The following is a 19,924-nucleotide window of genomic DNA, read 5'->3' as shown; positions in this document are numbered from 1 at the left end:
CACATTTAACTTCTCTGACATTTCTTTATTCCCCAACTTAAATGACTCTCTCAGATCAACAGGATGGAGTGTTTACTGAGATCTTTAACCTCTCACTTTACTCACTTGCAGACCCCAGTCAGTTCGGATTGGCAACACCTCCTCCACAATCTCCATCAGCACAGATGTACCATGTGTGCCTAGACCCCTGCTCTACTTATTTTACTCTTATGACTGTGTGGCTAAGCACAGCACCAAGGCCATATTCAAATTTGCTGACAGCACCACTGTCGCAGACTGAATCAGCCTGGAGGAAGATTGAAATTCTGGCTGAGTGGTGACTCAACAACAACCACTTAATGTCAGCAAGACCAAGGAGTTGATCATTGATTTCAGGAGGAGGAAACCAGAGGTCCATGAGTTAATGCTCGAGGATCAGAGGTAGAGAGGGTCAGTGATTTTACCAGCGATGTTATCATTTTGGAGGAGCTATTCTAGACCTGCAAATTCAAATTATGAAGAAAGCACAGCAGCACTTCTACTTCCTTAAGAGCTTGCGAAGATTCAGCATGACATCTATAACTTTAACAAATTTTATAGAAGTGCGGTGAAGAGTATATTGACTGTCAGCATCATAGGCTAGTATTGAAACAAAAAAAAAAATCCCTTCAATAAAAATTCCTACAAAAAGTAGCAAACATGGCCCAGTCCATCATGGGTACCATTGAGCATATCTACATGGAACGTTGTCACCAGAAAACAACATCCATAATCAGGGACCCCACCAGCCAAGTCATGGTCTCTCCCGTTGCTGCCATCAGGAAGAAGCTAAAGGAGCCTCAGGACTCACACCGCCAGGTTCAGCAACAGTTATTACCCTTCAGGTTCCTGAACCAAAGGGGATAACTTCATTCAACTTACCTTATCCATCACGGAACTGCTTCCACAACCAATGGACTCACTTTCAAAGACTTCATCTGATGCTGTCAATATTTATTGCTTATTTATTATTTTTCTTTTTATACTTGCAGCTTGTTGTCCTTTGCACACTGATTGAACCCCCAGCTGGTTATTCTATTATGGATTTATTCAGTATGCTCGCAAGAAAATGAATCGCAGGATTGTATATGGTGACATATATAGATTAGATTAGATTAGATTATGAGGACACTCAGTCCTCGTTTATTGTACTTATATATAAATTTACTTTGAATTAAATAGAACTACTTTTTTTAAAATCTAGACTCCATGAACTCAGCCTTCACACTATTGCTGCTAATTTGATTTGCCTACTCAATTTAGAATTTCTGGTCTAATTAGCACTTCTGGCAACTTTATTCTTTATAGATAAATGGATTTTCTTTTTGCAGAAGGAATTGAACCCTATTTGAACACTATGATTTAACCATTTATGTTTTGGGTACAATAGAGGACAGGAAGGTCTAAACTTAAAGTGAATTGCTTCAAATTGTTAAATAAAGATAAATTTAATGTGTATTCCCAGCATTTTGAGCTGCCATTTCTATGTCTTGATGGGAGGTCAACAATTGGTTCAATATTGTGGTTTCCAAGTTCAAATAATGATTGCATACATTATGCGAGCAGAAATCCTCTTAAAACAATTAGAAGACAAATTCTAAACAGACATTTGATGAAAAAAAATCTTCAATTCTTCATTGCAAAATCACAGTTACAGGCTTTTAATACAAGCTTTCATGTTGTCCTGCAATCAGTGGCTCAATAGTATTGAAGTAATACTGTTGAGGAACATATAACAATTGCCAATTTCCCTTATTTTCCATAAACCAGCAGAAAATTTTTATTAAATTTCCCCCAAAACTGTTAGCTTTCATAGGATTGGTAAACATGCTAATCTGGCACCTGGAGCTATCTCCTTGTGGACAACATGATGCAGTGTCATGAGCTTAGCCGTTTGTTTACACAATAAACCATGTTGGCTGCTGTCAGATGCAAGCCACCATAACATTGTTTTTAAGAATAGAAACAGCCAGTTATTACAGAATATAAATGCAGGGATGTGTGCTTAGCCCACTGCTCTACTCTCTCTACACCCATGACTGTGTGGCTAGGCCTGATGAAGTGTCTGGTAAGACTCTGAAAACCTGACCCAACCAACTGGCAGGAGTACAGGTTTCCCCCGCCATCTGAAGGTACAGCATTCCTATGAAACGGTTCGTAAGCCGAAATGTCGTAAAGCGAAGAAGCAATTACCATTTATTTATATGGGAAAATTTTGTGAGCATTCACAGACCCAAAAATAACCTACCAAATCATGCTAAATAACACATAAAACCTAAAATATCAGTAATATATAGTAAAAGCAGGAATGATATGATAAATACACAGCCTATATAAAGTAGAAATATTTCTCTACAACGATTGCCTGCACAGATCTCCGTAGTGAAAATCTCACGCAAGTGCTGTTGGCATAAACGCGCTCTCCAGTAACCTTTAAACTATGAAGCTGCCAAATCTACCAAATAACACGTAAAAATACATAGCCTATATAAAGTAGAAATAATGTATGTAGAGTGTAGTATCACTTACCGGAATTGGGAAAACAGCCCCGAGCACACTGATGATGGTGTGTTAGACTGAATTGTCGCAGGCTGGGTGGCCGCCGACCCGATACATTGCCGCGAAGAACACAGCGGTAGCCGGGAGGCACACAGCACATCGTTAAGAAAAAAGCCGAAATAAACATGCTAATTAATTAGGTGCTGCCCGGCATGTAAATGTCAGCGCAGATCAGAGGCGATTGATCTGGGCCAACAATTACGTGCTAGGTGGCACCTAATTAATTAGCATGTTTATTTCGGCTTTTTTCTTAACGATGTGCTGTGTGCCTCCTGGTTACTGCTGCATTCTTCGCGAATCGGTACAGTATCTGTCCAGGGCCCGGGTGTTGGGGTGGCGAGACACGGGGGTGTCATCTCACCGTCGATCAGGGCAGGCAGCTCATCTTCTCCTATGACTGCCCGCCTTGATGTCGAAGGTCGAGGTTTGTCGTCTGCTTGTGGCTGATGTGGAAGGCTTGCTTGACTGCTGAGCCTCGCTCATTTTTCTATCATACGGTTGTTTGTAAGCACTCAAACCATCCTGCAAATATCCCCTAAACCTACGTACCCTTTCAAAATTAATGTCGTACTTTATCATTGCAGCGAAAATCTCACGCAGTTGCTTCACTTTCTGCATTCGGTTTCGATTGTTATCCTTTCCTCTTCCGATTGCACCAGCTCTTCATCTATCAGTTCTTGGTCATGGGATGCCAAAACCTCTTCAATATCATCTTCATCAACTTCCACAAGCCAAACTCACTTTGTCCTTGCTTCGTTCACCACGACTGAAAGGCTTAATTATGTCTAGTTTTACGCTGAGTGTAACACCCCATTTCTTTTCAGGCTTTTCTGACACCTTAGAACTCATCTTGCTAACGGCTGCTCAATGCAACATATTTAAGCAATGCCGTTCCGAATCCGGGGCAAAGTGGCTGCTCGGGGCGCGCGCTGTCATTTATCGCATGCTGATTTTTTCGCACGCTGCCTTTCTTCGTAACAGTGAAAACACTTTCTGAAAGTGAAAACAGAGTACTAATGTAGGTCTTTCGTAACAGTGAGGTTTCGGAAAGCAAATGTTCTAAAAGCGGGGGACACCTGTATTCAAAGATATACTCAATCTCTGACTGCTGTGGTTAGAAGTCCCTAGCTGCTTCAAAAGGTCAACAATTATACCAATGCCGAAGAACAGCAGCGTGAGCTGCCTTAATGGCTGTCATCCAGTTGTACCCACATCTACGGATGAAATGCTTTGAGAGGTTGGTCATGACTAGAATCAACACCTGTCTCAGGAAGGACCTGGACCCACTTCAATTTGCCCATCATAATAGGGCTACAGCAGACGCGATCTCAATGGCTCTCTGTGCGGCCTTGGTTCACCCGGACAATGCAAATACCTATGTCAGGATGCTGTTTATTGACTATAGTTCAGCATTTAACATTGCCATTTCCACAGTCCTGATTGAAAAGCTACAGATCCTAGGCCTCTGTACCTCCCTCTGCAACTGGATCCTCGACTTCCTAACTGAAAGACCACAATCTGTGTGGATTGGAAATAACATCTCTACCTCATTGACAAGCAACACTGGCACATAAAAGGGACATGTGCTTAGCCCACTCCTCTACTCTCTCTACACCCATGACTCTATGGCTAGGCATAGCTTAAATGCCATCCATAAATTTGCTGATTGTTGGCAGAATTTCAGATAGTGAAGAAAAGGCATACAGAAGCAAGATATACCAGTTAGTTCAGTGGTGTTGCAGCAACAACCTTGCACTCAAATGTCAGCAAGACCAAAGAACTGATTGAAGACTCGGGAAGGGCAATTTGAGGGAACACAAACCAATCTTCAGAGGGATCAGAAGTGGAGAGAGTGAGCAATTTCAAGTTCTTGGGTGTTAACATCTCTGAGGACCTAATCTGGTCTCAACATGTCGATGCAGCTATGAAGAAGGCAAGGCAGTGGCTATGTTTCATGAGGGGTTTGAAGAGATTTGGTTTGTCAACTAAAACACTTGAAAACCTCTATAAATATACTGTGGAAAGCATTCTGACTGGCTGCATCACCGTCTAGTACTGGGGGGGGGGCAACTGTGCAAGTTCAAAGTTACTGCAACTTGTAAAAACCAGTCAGCTCCATCATGGGTACTACCCTCTGTAGTATCCAAGACATCTTCAAGCAGTGGTGCCTTTGGAAGGTCAATCATTACAGACCCCCACCACCCAGGACATACCCTCATTGTTACCAATGGGAAGGGGGCATAGAAGCCTGAAGGCACACACCAGCGATTCAGGAACAGCTTGCTCCCCTCAGCCATCTAAATGGACATTGAACTCATGAACACAATACTTTTTTTCATTTTTGTTTTTTTTTGCACTATTTATTTTAACCTAACTATATATATCCTTACCGTAATTCTTTTTTTTCTTTATATTTATTGGTCATATATTTCACTGGACTGTAGCTATAAACAAATTTCAAGACATATGCTGGTGCTATCAAACCCAATTCTGATTCTGGTTAAGAACTAGTATTGTGATTAGGAAACTAGGAAATATTGAGGAGAATTACATAAACAATGAAGAATGAAAGAACAAATATTACATTCTCCATGAATCAAGCTTGAATTTAAAACACTAAAGATTGGGGTATTTAAAGTTGCATCTTGTCAAAGCTATGTTTCTGCATTCTTTTAAACACTGGTTTAAGAAACATTTTGCTAGAATTGGGCCTATCCATAAATTTCTCTTCACACGATTAAATTAATTAACATGACAAGCTTCTGCTAAATGTGATCTTTTGGCAACTCCTCAAATTAAACATGGTGCAAGAGCAGTAATAAGCATTTTAGAAGTTTGTGTGCTTTGTTTTTGAAAAAATAATTTACTCTGAATCAGACTCCTTTTCAGTTGCTTAAGTGAGCTACAGTTATTTTTAAATAAATCATGTTTATAAACTCAAAGGAAACAAAACAGCCTAATTGAATTGGTTCATAGGATTACATATATTTACAGTTAGACAAACAAGGTTTGAGCGAAAATTTGAACTGTAATATCTGTTTAGAAAACCAAGGGTATTTTGACCACAATTCATACCTAGATTGCCAGTTGTGGTTAAGGGAGAAATTCTGGTTATGTCTTGTTTTGGGTCCCTACGGAACAAAGTAGTCCAGGCTCTTGATATTTGACTGATCGCTAGGTTATAGGCCCTCTGTTATCATAACAGGGTGAGGTAATCCAATGACTTCACACAAATGAAATATTTTAAAGAATAAAGCCCAAATCTAACAAAATTGTACATTACAAAACCCTTCACAGCATTAAAATATTTTAAGGAACTTGTTAAGCCTGTAATCAGACAAAAACATTTAATACTGAGCCAAAAGAAGCATCATTAAGATAAACAAGCATAAGGAAAATGTCTAAAAAGAGCAAGTTAAGGCAAGACTGAAGCTTAGGAAAGGATTTCCAGAGCTTAGAGCTTTGAGAGCTAAAGTCACGCATATCAATGGTACAATAGTTAGTATTTACAATGAATGCATAAAATAGTAAATTTATAAACCATATCAATGAAAATGTATGTGTTAATAGGATGGTGGAACTAGAGTGCAGATTCACTATTTTGATATTTCAATAAATTACAGAAAGCAACAGATGATAATTTCAATACATGCATTTTAAGTTACTACTGCCTCAGATCATCTATTGCTGAAATACTCACCCAAATTTACAGAATAAAAGATGGTTTCTACCTTCTACCTCTGTAAACTGGAGGTCAGAAAATATATTGTTTCTAACATCCAAGTTCAAGAAATATCTGACAATCTACACTGATTAAACCAAAGCATCGTTTTATAATTTTCATCCATGTTTTCAAATATTCTGTAGCATCACTCACCCTTCCCCCTCCACTGTTGGCAAATATGCTTACAACTACATGAACACTACCTTCTGAATTCCTTTTCAAATCCTCTGCATTGTCCCTCAGTATATCCTTTATAACTTTTTTTTCTCTGCCTAAGCTTTTGATCATTTGTTCCAATATCTCACTAGGTAGCTTGGTGTGAAATTTTGTTTGTTGATTTTCCAATTTGTGCTTTGAGAGTTTTAAGATTGTTTTGATTCAATATAAATACAAATTATAACTAAAGTGGAAGTAGGTGATGATATTGATTTGTGAGCAAGACACTTTTCATTAGAGACCTCAACTTAAGAAAAAAAACACACCAGTTGCCCAATAAATTCAATTAGTCAAAACTAGAAACAATATGATTATGGTTAAATTCATTGAATGTACCAGATAGGGAAATGTAGTATAGCATCTTCCAATTTCTGTAGCCTCCTGGAACTTAATTAGTTGCTCAAGGAATGACAGTGGATTGAGCTTTCAGGAGTGGCGTAGCTGGCTAATAATTGGGGAGATGAAAACAGTCAAATGAAACATTGCAAAGGACTAGGAGGCATTTTTCTGTTTTTCGCTTTCCTCTCGCAAAAATGGTGCACTAAATCAGTTGAAAACAAAATGGTAAAGTTATTGTTTAGAAAATAGGAAATTAGGAACAGCCTACTTGGCCTCTCAAGCCTTTCACTAATAATTATGGCTGATACGCCGTAAGCCTCAAATCCTCTTCTGTGCCAGTTCCCTATAGATCTTAATTCCTTGATTCCTCAAAAATAAATCTACTTCCGTTTAATTATCAGTGATCTAGCCTCCACAACCCTTCTTGTTAGAAAGTTCCATAGATTCACCACACTCTGCAAGACATTGCCATGCAACACAGTTAGAAAAGACAGACAGCCTCCTGATCTTGTAACTATCTCCCATTAGGGGATATATCACAATGTTCTCCTTGCCATGCTCCTAAGATTTGAAACACTTCAATAAAATCACCCTTACCCCTTATTATACAGAACCAATTCTTTTAGCTGCTCAGTCCCAGGAAGTAGCCAACTGAAAATCTTTCAGATTTTTTAAGTAAGAGGGGGAAGATTTGTTGGTCATTAATAACTTGCACAATTGTAACAATATACTTTCGTTTTTAAGCTCCAAGACAATAAAGACACCTTAACTTGTACTGACATGAAATAATGGATGTTTATATTTATTTCACTGAAAGAAAATGCAGGCAATGGATCAAATGGAGTCATATGTTCCACAAACCAATTAAATTTTGTTCAAGAGAAATAACTCCCTTGTTGTTGTGGATAATACACTGAATAACAATTAATGTATAACTTGTTTCTGCACAGCAACTTGTATTCAGGTTTAAATACTGCACAAAGTGCATCAGAATTCACCATCCCAAATAAACAAAGTTCAATGTAAATTAATTATCAAAGTACATATATGTTACCATTTACAACCCTGAGATTCATTTTCTTGTCAGCATTCTCAGTAATTCCATATTAGAATAATCATAATAGAATCAATGGAAGACTGGATCAACTTGGCATTCAATTGATGAGCAAAAGTGAACACACCATGCAAATACAAAAAGCAAGAAATAATAAAAAATAAATAAGCAATAAATATCAAGAATGTGATGAAGAATCCCTGAAAATGCGGGAACATTTAAGTGATGGGGCAAGTGATAGCATCCTTTTTGGTTCAAGAGCCTGATGGTTGAGGGGTAACAACTGTTGCTGAACCTGGTAGTGAGAGTCTTGAGGCTTCTGTGCCTTCTTCTTGATGGCAGTAGCAAGAAGAGAGGATGACCTGGGTGGTGGGGGTCCCTGATGATGGATGCTGCTTTCATGCGACAACACTCCATGTAGATATGCTCAAAGGTGGAGAGGACTTTACCCATGATGAAATGGACCATATCCACTACTTTTAGTAGCTTAGTACTACTTAATACTACTAGTAGCAACCACGTTGTTGACAATGTGGAGGTATTACTCAATTAAGATGTGTAGTCCTGTCAAAAACATTGTACCTTTTAAAATACATACAGTGGAATTATATACAGGTGACAATAATCTCATAATACATGTCCATTAAAAGCAATGCTGTATCAAATGGCCAATAATTAAGTCAAAGCATATACTCTAATTTGGTGAACCCAGTGGTAAACATCTCAACTACAATTTTAAACCAAGGTGAGTCAACTTTATAAATAGACAAGGTAGATATGTTAAAATTGAATTTTTCTGCAAAACTTTGGTAGGAACATTCTACTAAACTGAATCAGAAAGTCAACAGGTTCATCAATTTTCTTGAACTGCAAATATTGTATCTGCAAGGTAATGAGCATGAATATATTTTATTGAATACTGTTAGTTATCTCTCAGTTTTTTCTTTACTCAAGAAGCTTCCCAACCACAATTGCTCTCAAAAGGGACAAGGAACCGTTCATTTTTTTAAAAACCAATAATAGTGTTTAGAGTGAAGCTACTCCTGCAATGATGTTGGATAGAAAGTTCTAGGATTTCTAGAAGTTCTAAAGATATACGGCGTTTTTATTTCATTGACTTTAACACAATCAAAATCAGGTTTAATATCATCAACATATGTTGTGAAATTTGTTAACTTAGCGACAGCAGTACAATGCAAAATATGATAAATATAGAAAAAAATAAAATCAATTACAGTAAATGTTTTATAAATAGTTTAATTAAAAATAGTGCAAAAACAGAAATAAAAAAGTGAGGTAGTGTTCATGGGCTCAATATCTATTTAGAAATTGGATGGCAGAGGGGAAGAAGTTGTTCCTGAATCTCAGTGTGTGCCTTCAGGCTTCTGTAAGTTCTTCCTGATGTTAACAATGAGAATAGTACAGTACGATAGTTAGGGTGCCCAAGACTTTTGCATAGTACTCTAATTGTCAACATGGAGCAGAGAGTGAGTTGGTAAATCTGGTGGGATGGTGGGAGCAAAGGATGTTGGAAATGGCAAAGGTGGGGAACCCCAGGAGAGGCACGGGACAGATGGCAGAGAAGGAATGCCAAGCCCCCGGGGGGGGGGGGGGAAGAGATGGGGGAGGGTGGTGACGTGGGTACACACACACCCAGTCCTCAGACATCAGGCAAGGTCATTAGATTCCAAACAATTGGCTTATTGATTACACAATGTCTCTCTGGTCCTTCCAACTCCCTCTCCTCTCCCCTTTCCCCAACCATCATTTCCCTTCTCCCTGACCCCTTCTCACACTCCGTGCACAACAGCACCCAGGTTTATCACTCACGTGTCATGGAATTTGTTTTTTTTTTGCAGAGCAATGTAATACATAAAATTACTACAGTTCTGTGCAAAAATCTTAGGCACCAATTAAGTATGTGCCCAAGACTTTTCCACAATGCCATATATGGCTCAAACAGAAAAATGGTGGTGGTCTTCCACATATCTATTGTCCGCATCTTTCTTGTGTCTTGTATGGTATTGAATTTCTCAAACATTATTGGAGCTGCACTTATCAGTTCAAGTGGTTAATAGTCCATCGTATTTATGTCCTGTATGCTTGGGATGGGAACAGTGGTTAAGAGGTATAAGATAGCAAGGCTAAAACTGCCCAATTCTTAGAGCCAAGGTAATTACGAAGCTGATCTAGCTAAGTTCCTGGTCAATGGTGAAGCCTCTCCATCAATCAGAATCGTTCACTAACGACTTTATGATGGAAAAAAAAGTCACTGGAGTAGCAAATGGTTAAATTAAGCACAGTGGTCTAAGAAAGTACTCCAGCAATGTTCGGAGGCTAAAATTACTAATGCCTAACAACCAGTTTTTCTCCTTTGTGTGAAGCAAAAGTTCAATCATAGGATATCAGATCCCTCTACAATCCCACTCATGACAGCATACTTTCTTGAATAGAATCCAATACATCCTTCACCACCACTACCTTCTTTTGCCTGGTTGCTCTTGTGTTTAGATTTGCTATAAACTCCATTTACTCCCTCCAAATCAAAGTGAGACCATGGGAACTCATATGGGTCCAAGTTATGCCTATCACTTTGTGGGATACATGGAATAGCCCTCATTTTTATTTTAAATAGTACTTTCCCCTCACATTTTTTCCAGTACTCTGAGCTATTGGTGCTGCTACTTGCTTTCATATAGGACTCAAAAGTTTCATCACTTTTACAGACAATTTTCAATCTAGTCTCACTTTCTTTGACTTTCCCCTTCTATTTCATGATTTCTCTATCTTACAGCATGGCTTAGCAACCAATATCTATTACAGGTGTATAAACCCAAGATATATAGTGACTGCACTTCCTCCAATCTTTCTTCGTGCAAAGATTCCATTGCATCTTCCCATTTTACCCACATGAAGGTTTCTGTTGTGCCAATGATACCTTCCACAGCAGAGCTTCCAGTGTTCCACTGAACTGCTGTCAATCTACACCCCCACCAACCAGTGTAGTCAATGAGGAATTTGCATGGTCACCCTGTGAACTTCAGCGCAGGTACTCCAGATTTCTTCCACAGGCATGCTGTTTATTAAATTAACTGACTATCGTAAATTATCCTATGTAGGTACTTGGCAGGAGAATGGGGGTTGTTACTGAGCCTAGTTAGAAGGCTAAGTTGGAGAATGCAATTAACACAAATTACTCTGAAAACCAGCATTGTCTTGATGGGCAGAATGACCTCATTTGTCATGAGGAAATGTGGAATAATATGCCCAAATGCATCAGATCTACCAAAGCTTCTTGATGCCATATTTAGTTAAGTTCTGCCTTCATGGCAAAGGCAGTCATCTGCATCTCATTTCTAGAATTCAACTATTTCATTCAAGCCCAGAATTATTCCCAGTAAAACGCTAGTGAGACATTGATGAATGCTGTTTGATAGCACGGTTGGCACATCATCCGCTAGATATATTGAGCGTTATTGCTTGTGGGACAATGGTACAACAAATGGGCCTGCTTTTTCCATATAGTTCCAATGATCAGTTTCGATGATGTAGGACGATGTCTGTATTAAGACCATACATTCTCCCTGTGATATGGGTTTCCTCCAGGAGCTCCCGTTTCCTCCCATGTGTTGAAAGATTAATTGATGATTAAGTTGCTGCTAATGTAAGAGATTAATAGAAAATAAAGGTAAATTCCTTGGTGTTAACATTTGGAGGATCCGTCCTTGGACCAACATATCAGTGTCGTTACAAAGAAGGCATGACAGCACCTTTACCTTCTTAGAAATTTGTGCAGGTTCAGAACATCACAAAAAAAAAAAGGCTGCATGGTGGTATAGTACTTTGCAATGCCAGTGATGGGAAGATCAGGGTTCACTTCCTGCCGCTGTCTGTAAGAAGTTTGTACATTCTCCTTTTGACCACGTGGGTTTCCTCCAGGTACTCCTGTTTCTTCCCATATTCCAAAGATGTATAAGTTAGGGTTAGTAAGTTGTGGCATGCCATTTGGCATCAGAAGTATGGCAACACTTGTGGGTTGCCCCAGCACATCCTCAAACTGTGTTGGTCACTGATGCAAAATGATGCATTTCTCTGCTTTTTTCAATGTCCATGTGACAAATATGGCTAATCTTTACTATGACAAACTTCTACAGATGCACAGCAGAGCACATCCTAACTAGTTGCATCAATGCCCAGAATCACCAGGAAGGGAAGAGGCTACCAGGAAGAATTAGTTACTGACTAGCGCACAGACAAAGCCCTCCTAACACTGAGAACATTTATATGGAGTGGTAACTCAAGAAAGCAGCATCCATCAAAACCCCACCACCCAAGCCGTGACCTCTTCTTGCTACTACTATTGGGGAGGTGGTATAGAAGCTTATGGTACATTTATTACCCTAAAACTATCAGGCTCCTAAACTAGTATGGATAACTTCATTCACCACTACTCTGAACTTATTCTGCAAACTATAGATTCACTTCCAAGTACCTTTACATCTCAAGTTCTCAGCATTAGTTTCATTTGCTGTTTACTTTTTTTCCCAATGGTGTTTGCCAGTCTTTATTCATGTAGTTTTTCATAAAATTCTATTGTATTTCTTTTTTCCCCATAAATACCTGCAAGAAAATGAACCTCAAGGTAGTATATTGTATAAAATTCTGGAGGAACTCAGCTGGTCTGGCTGAGATCCTCTTTTAGGACTGGAAAGGAAGGGGGAAGATGGCAGAATAAAAAGTTAGGGGAGGGGAAGGAGGATATGGAGTATGTTTCAGGATTGTATATGGTAACTTTGACAATTCATATGTGATAGGAGAATGATATTCCAATACGAATCAAGTGAGGATGGTTAGATGATAGAAATCTGCAAGTATCAGAAGCACTCACATTTAAGTAGCTTGTGAATACTTGAAGAGTTGTGAGCAGCAGTTACAGGCCAACTTGTAAAACATCAAGTATGCCAGATAGGTCTTTTTCAATCAACACACTGTAGTTATGACTGAATGAATGGCCTCTCACTGTGCATCAATTTTTCTGCCATTTTGTGAATTGAATATATTGCCCAGAAGAGCTACTGCAGCAATTCATGACGATGAGATAACGGCCATCACCACTGAGCTTGGGACAAGTCAAACAGGTGAAGAATTTTCCACTGATAGCTTGCGTGATTAAATGCTGCCTTGATGTTAAAGATGTAATAGCCCAAGAAATGGAAGGAGAAATACAGGCCATTTGAACCTTCGAACCTGCTCCAACATTCTTCAAGATCAAAGTTAATCTTTTATCCTCGTGTGGTCATTACAGCGATTTGGATGTCTCGGGGCAGGAGTGGCTGCTGAGTGTGCTGGGCTTTAAATGTTTCAAAAAGGACGGGAAGGGAGGTAAAAGAGGTGGGGGGTGCTGGCATTGCTAATCAGGGCTGCAGAAAAGGAGGGAGTCATGGAGGGATTGTCTTCTGAGTCATTGTGTGTGGAATTCAGAAACAGAAAGGGAGCAATAACTCTACTGGGTAATTTTATAGACCCCCCCCCCCCCCCCCAATAGTACAGTAACATCGTGTAGATATGGAGGTAAATCACGGAATGGTGCAATAATAATAGGGCTGTTGTGCTGGAGGATTTTAACTTTCCTAATATTGATGGGCATCTCCTTAGAACAAGGGGTTTAGATGGGTGGAGTTTGTTAGGTGTGATCATGAAGGTTTTCTGACGTAATATGTAGATAAGACAACTAGAGGAGAGGCTGTACTTGATCAGGCATTAGGAAATGAACCTGGGGTGTATGGGGTGTCAGGGAGGGGTAGCATCTCTGGTGGGGGAACATGTCGCATCCTTTTCAAGGCAGTTAGTCCACCTTTGGTCCCCACCCGGCACTCAGCTCACACCTGTGGCTCCTCACAGCTGTTTGCATGTGACAGCGGCCACACCCCGGGCAACGGCTTCGACAAGCCGGCTAAACCAGGTGAGGGTACCCAACGTGTCTCAAACCCTTGGTGAGATAGGGAGTTGTCTATCCCAGCATGTGAAGACAGACTCCGGTGGATTGAGCGGACGAGACCAATGGAAGGTCCAACGGTCAAGAAGGCAGGCTCTGCAAGTGTCGTGGAACGTGTAGAGAGGGACAAGACACAGAAAACGTCCTGGTCATCCACTGCGCCTAGTCCCATCTCCAGCCGTCTCGACTCTGTCTTGCCACTGGATCCAGATGGGAATTGGGAAAAGATAGTGAGGCAGATGCTGCGCAACTCTCCCTCACTTAAATCCAAATCACGCGCTAGTCTCGACACCATCATAATGGTGTCGAGGTCCTCATCGATGATGGACAAACAATAGGAAATGAACCTGGTCAGGTGTCAGATTTCTCAGTAGGAGAGCATTTTGGAGGTAATGATCACAACTTTACGAGAGTGCTGGAGAAGGATAGAAGCAAAAAATTTCGGAAATCATTTAATTGGGGTCGGGGGAAATATGATGCTATTAGGCAAAAACCTGGCAACAGATGTTCTCATGGAAATGTATGGCAGAAATTCAGCAAATGTTCAGGGGACATTTCAGGGACTCAGGGATTGCAAGGTGTTCTGCATAGGTATGTTTCATTGAGGCAGGGAAAGGATGGTAGGGTAAATGAAACATGGTGTACAAAGGATGTAGAAAATCTAGTTAAGAAGAGAAGCTTATGAAAGGTTCAAGAAACTATGTACTATTAGAGCTCTAGAAAATTACAAGGGTGCCAGGAAGGAGCTCAAGAATGAAATTAGCAGAGCTAGAAGGGGCCATGAGAAGGCCTTGGCGAGCTGGATTAAGGAAAACCCAAGGCATTCAACAAGTAAGTGAAGAGCAAGAGGATAAACCGTGTGAGAATAGGACCAATCAGGAGCGATAGTGAAAACATGTGCATGGAGCTGGAGGAGGGAGCGGAGGTACTTAGTGACTACTTTGCATCAGTATTCACCAGTGAAAAGGACCTTGGCAATTGTGGGGATGACTTGCAGTGGACTGAAACACTTGGGTGTATAGACATTGAGAAAGAGGATGTGCTGGATCTTTTGAAAGGTATTATTAGATATGTCACCAGGACCAAGTGAGATATACCCCAGGCTACTGCTGGAAGCAAGGGAGGAGATTGTTGAGCCTCTGGCGATGATCTTTGCATCATCAATAGGGACGGGAGAAGTACCAGAGGATTGGAAGGTTGCAAATGTTGTTCCCTTGTTCAAAATAGGGAGTAGAGATAACCCAGGAAATTAGAAACCAGTGAGTCTGACTTCAGTGATGGGCAAGTTGTTGCAGAAGATCCTGAGAGGCAGGATTTATGAGCATTTGGAGAGACATAATCTGATTAGAGATAGTCAGAATGGCTTTGTCAAGGGGAGGTCTTGTCTTACAAACCTGACTGAACTCTTTGAGAATGTAACAAACACATTGTTGAAGGTAGAGCAGTGGATGTAGTGTATGTGGATTTCAATAAAGCATTTGATAAGGTTCTCCATGCAAGGCTCATTCAGAAAGTAAGGCATGGAATCCAAGGAGACCTTGCTTTGTGAATCCAGAATTGGCTTGCCCTCAGAAGGCAAAAGATGGTTTGGAAGGTTTGTATTCTGCATGGAGGGCAGTGACCAGTGGTGTTCTGCAGGGATCTATTCTGGGATCCTTCCTCTTGGTGATTTTTTTAATAAATGACCTGGATGAGGAAGTAGAAGGATGGGTGAGTAAGTTTGCTGATGACACAAAAGTTAGGCGTGTTGTCGATAGTTGAGAGGGTTGTCAGAGGTTACAGCAGGACATCGACAGGATGCAGAACTGGGCTGAGAAATGGCAGATGGAGTTCAACCCAGATAAGTGTGAAGTGGCTCATTTTGGTAGGTCAAATTTGAAGACAGAATATAATAATAATGGTAAGACTCCTGGCAGTGTAGAGGATCAGCGAGATCTTTGGGTCTATGTCCATAGGACACCCAAAGCTGCTGAGCAGGTTGACAGTGTCGTTAAGAAGGCACAGGGTGTGTTGGCCTTCATCAACCATGGGATCTGGTCACCTTGCCACAGGAAGGATATGGATACTATGCAGAAAGTACAGATGAGATTTACAAGGATGTTGCCTGGATTGGAGAACATGCCTTATGAGAATAGATTGAGTGAACTTGGCCTTTTCTCCTTGGAGAGACATGATGAGAAGTGAGCTGATAAGAGGTGTATAAGACAATGTGAAGCATTAATCCTGTAGATAGTCAGAGGCTTTTTCCCCAGGGCTGAAATGGCTAACATTAGGGGGCATAGTTTTAAGGTGCTTGGAAGTAGATACAAGGGGGATGTCAGAGTGGTAGGCACATGGAATGCACTGCCAGTAACGGTGGTGGAGGCAAATACAATATGGTCTTCTAACAGACATTTAGATAGCCGTGGTCGAGTGGTCGGCGACTTGGCCGGCTCCCCCACCGGACTTAGTCTGGAGAGGAGGGTGTGAGGACACCCAGTAGGACTTAAAAAAAAAGACCTGATAAAGGACAGATGAGCTCCTTGTGAGCCAACGCTATCTTCCATGGAAGAGATTAAAGCCTCACCACCTATCTACGAATCGTATGCTATGCACCTAGTTAGAGGGGATATGATGAACTTGGGCGCTGCACCGTGTGCCTGGACCTGCCCAAGGCCTCCACCTAAGGAAGGGCCCAGCTCGAAGAAGCGGCCGCGGCTGGAAGCCAACACGGCCTCGGGCTCGAGTTCGGCGGCCATCGAGAACAAACTGGAGGAGAGGCTGTACTCGGTGCTGTCATAAGATCGAAGAAGATGGAGGTGCATAGCCGCCAACCCCGGATTCGGGACGGCACCCACTGACTGACTGAAATAGGTATATGGAGCTTAGGAAAATAGAGGGTTATGCGGTTAGGAAATTCTAGGCACTTTCTAGAGTAGTTTGCATGGCTGGCAACACAGTGGGCTGAAGAGCCTGTAACGTACTGCAAATCTATGTTATTCTCCCACCTTATCCCCATATCCATTGTTTACCTTATTATCCAGAAATTCATCATGTGTTCTGCATATAACTATGAAAAGGCATCCACATCCACCTGAGTTGAGCATTCAAAGGTTTACTACACTGAGTACAGGAATTTTTCATCATGCTAAGTGGCCTGTTTCTTATTCTCAATTTGTGCTTTCTACATCAAGATCCATATTCTAGAGAGCACTGCGGGCCACTTTGAATTTATACCTTGCACTTAAGTCAAAAATAACTTACCTTCCAGTATTGCTCAAATTTAACAGAAAGAGTTAAATATCTTCCGTCTTGTTATTTGCATGCACGCTCTTCATACTTGCATAAGAAATAAAAGCATAAGGAACGAGGGGTGGGGGGGGGCGCAGGGTCAGGACATGCAATCTTTGGATGTGGTCTGCCATTTATTGACGTGATAAGTGATTTTCTACCACAGTGCCATTTCCCTGCAGTACATACAGATCTCTCAAATCCAGGAACTGTGTTGCTATTAATACAATGACCAAGGTTCCACAATTCTCGTCAGTAAGACAGTCTTCTAATTTAATACATTTCTATTTTAAACAGTGCACCTCTAATTCTGAGACCAATCACTGGTTCTCGATGCCTCATCCAAGGAAATATTTTCACTCGCCATTCCTTCAATTTTCAATCCACATCAAGATATTATTCCAATTCCTTTAACCTCTCCGCTCAACTCCTGTGTGGGGCAATAAGCTTTCTGAAAATCAAAATACATAACATCCCGATTCGACTGGTCACATCCTCAAAGAAGTTACTATCATCTCATTTCATAAAATCAATGATCTCGTGCAAGGCTGTTTTGCTATTTGGAACCCCATGATTCAGGAGTTATTAAACTGGTTCAAAATTTGAGCAATTCCAATGGATCACATTTTTGATCACACTTTTCATACCATTAAGGAGTTAGCACCAATTCTAGCTACCATTTTTGGGGGACAGTTCCCTTCAGGTCAAACTTTATTTGACAGGTTGTACTCATACTCAACTAGAAGAGGAATATTTACTTTTATTTGATATTTAGTGAAGAATTGGGATGGGATGCAATTGCTCAGGTAGTCTTTCCATCTGAAAAGGGGCATAGTAAAAAGTTACAAACTTTTAACCCAAAGTTTCAGAGTGCCAGGGGACTTTTTAAATTTGAAATTTGTGAGTTGTTGAGGGAAAATTTAGAATGCAACTATAATATCTTAGAAAATAATGGCTTAAAGATAATACAATATTAAAAGCTTTACATTTCCTTTTTAAGGATCAATAATCTGCAATTTTAAAAAAATGATTTAAAAGTATAACATAACAACTTCTTCTCACCAAGTAGTTTTATTATTCATGAAAAAGTTAGCTGGGCATCATTTCTTCTAAAAACGTTGTTATCCTACTGAAACTTCACAATGAATCAAGAGAACATCTGGAGAAAACTTTCTGATGGTTTTTTCGTGGTCAAAATACCAAGAATGAAAAAATGTAGTAAAGAAGGTGCTAGACTTTTTTTCCTTTTCAAAATCAATTACTGGCTTATTAAACAGTTCTTATTTCTGAACTTTACAGCATAAACAACACTACAAAATTGTGCAGCTCGCAAGAGGCCCATCTCATGAAGTCAGGTTGTAGTTTTAAGAATAGTATCACCACTAGGACTTGGGTTGCCAGTCGTAACTTTACAGCTTACATCGTGTTTAACAAAAATATCCCAAATAAATGCTTCATAAAACGTTACACATCTAAACATGCATTTTATATAAAACAGAAAAGAGAAAGATGGGAATGTAGATCAGTACTTCTAATTATACACCAAATTGCGAAACACAAACGATTATTCTAAAAGAATAGAAACATTTCTATCGCTTTTAAAAACTGTCTCCTTTAGATTTAGTGAGGAAAGGAAGCATCATGCTTTAATGTGAGCAACAGAGAGACAAAGGCAGAAGATCCCCGTGAGCTTCCAGCCACTAGAAGCCATCCCACGGTCGGCAAGAGGAGCATCCCTCTGATCGAACATCAGCCCCAGCCTGAAACTAGGGAGGCGAGCCGACGAACGGAGAGAAATACATCCTCCTGCACTTACCCCGGGCTGACGGAAGGAGAGACTCCGAGGCTGTGAGGCTGGCCCGGGCCGGACTGGGGAAGGGAAGGGGTTACGGAGCCAGTGTGAGGCCCATACTCAGAGTTTCACACTCACACCACCGGGGGAGATACAAAAACACCGACCCAAAAACTAACCAAAATATCAACTTGAAAAGAGAAGCACTGTCGCCACCAAACACCACCGGTTTCTCTTACCTCCCGTGCCGTCCGAGTTTTCGTTCAAGCTGCCCGAGGAGTCATGGTGAGAGCCCACACAACCTCCCATGGGTGAGCTGTTGTCACTTTTACAACAGACCAACTACCACCCGCAGCCTCAGCCGGCACTGGCTTGCTCAGCCGCGCAATCCCGCGGCTCCTCCCCCAGCGCGCGGCCGTCGACGCCTCTTTCCCCAAAACTGCGCGCTCCCCGTATCCACTACCTCTCGCCTCCCGCGGGCGCGACCCCGCGACACTCTCCGATCCGACGTCATGACGCTGGTGGACGACATCGGCGTGTTGGAGATGGGGCGATGTGAGGGAGTCTTCCTCCAGCTGGATAAGTAATTTTACTCCCAAACCTTCCCTCCCAGCCAATCTATCAAAATATAAGGGAACAGAAACGGCCTATTCAGCGTGCTCTTCAATACAATTCCAGCCCCGAGTACCTGCATAGCCATCGATTCTCTTAGTGTTTAACAAATTGCAGACAGAAATACTGTAGACTGACCCAGACAAATGTGTATGATATCCAAAGCTTGGCTGCTTTTTCTCATGCATTTTCTGGGTCGTTTGCTTGTAACTTACTGGATTCTGGTGGATGACCAGGCTCAAATGTGAACTGCATTATTTTCTGTAGATATGGCTGGGTGGGGGGGGGGGGGTAGGTGAGGTCGTTTCTGAGATGCTGCTCTCCTTCTCTTTCTCATTCAAAGTT

General features: G+C 41.0%; 1 protein-coding gene across 1 annotated transcript in view; it reads right to left on the bottom strand.

Moving 5' to 3' along the window:
* The window catches only part of ubtd2 (ubiquitin domain containing 2), a 79,413-nt gene extending 60,068 nt beyond the window's left edge, over positions 1-19,345 (bottom strand). Inside the window, exon 1 of the mRNA XM_072264433.1 lies at positions 19,207-19,345. Within this exon, the coding sequence (XP_072120534.1) occupies positions 19,207-19,276 (70 nt within the window). The 5' untranslated portion in view covers positions 19,277-19,345. The remainder of the gene's footprint in view (positions 1-19,206) is intronic.
* Positions 19,346-19,924: the final 579 nt, after the last annotated feature.

Source organism: Mobula birostris, chromosome 7, assembly GCF_030028105.1.
Source record: "Mobula birostris isolate sMobBir1 chromosome 7, sMobBir1.hap1, whole genome shotgun sequence".
In the NCBI taxonomy this organism is placed as follows: Eukaryota; Metazoa; Chordata; class Chondrichthyes; order Myliobatiformes; family Myliobatidae; genus Mobula; species Mobula birostris.
This window is presented reverse-complemented; position numbering and strand designations above follow the sequence as displayed.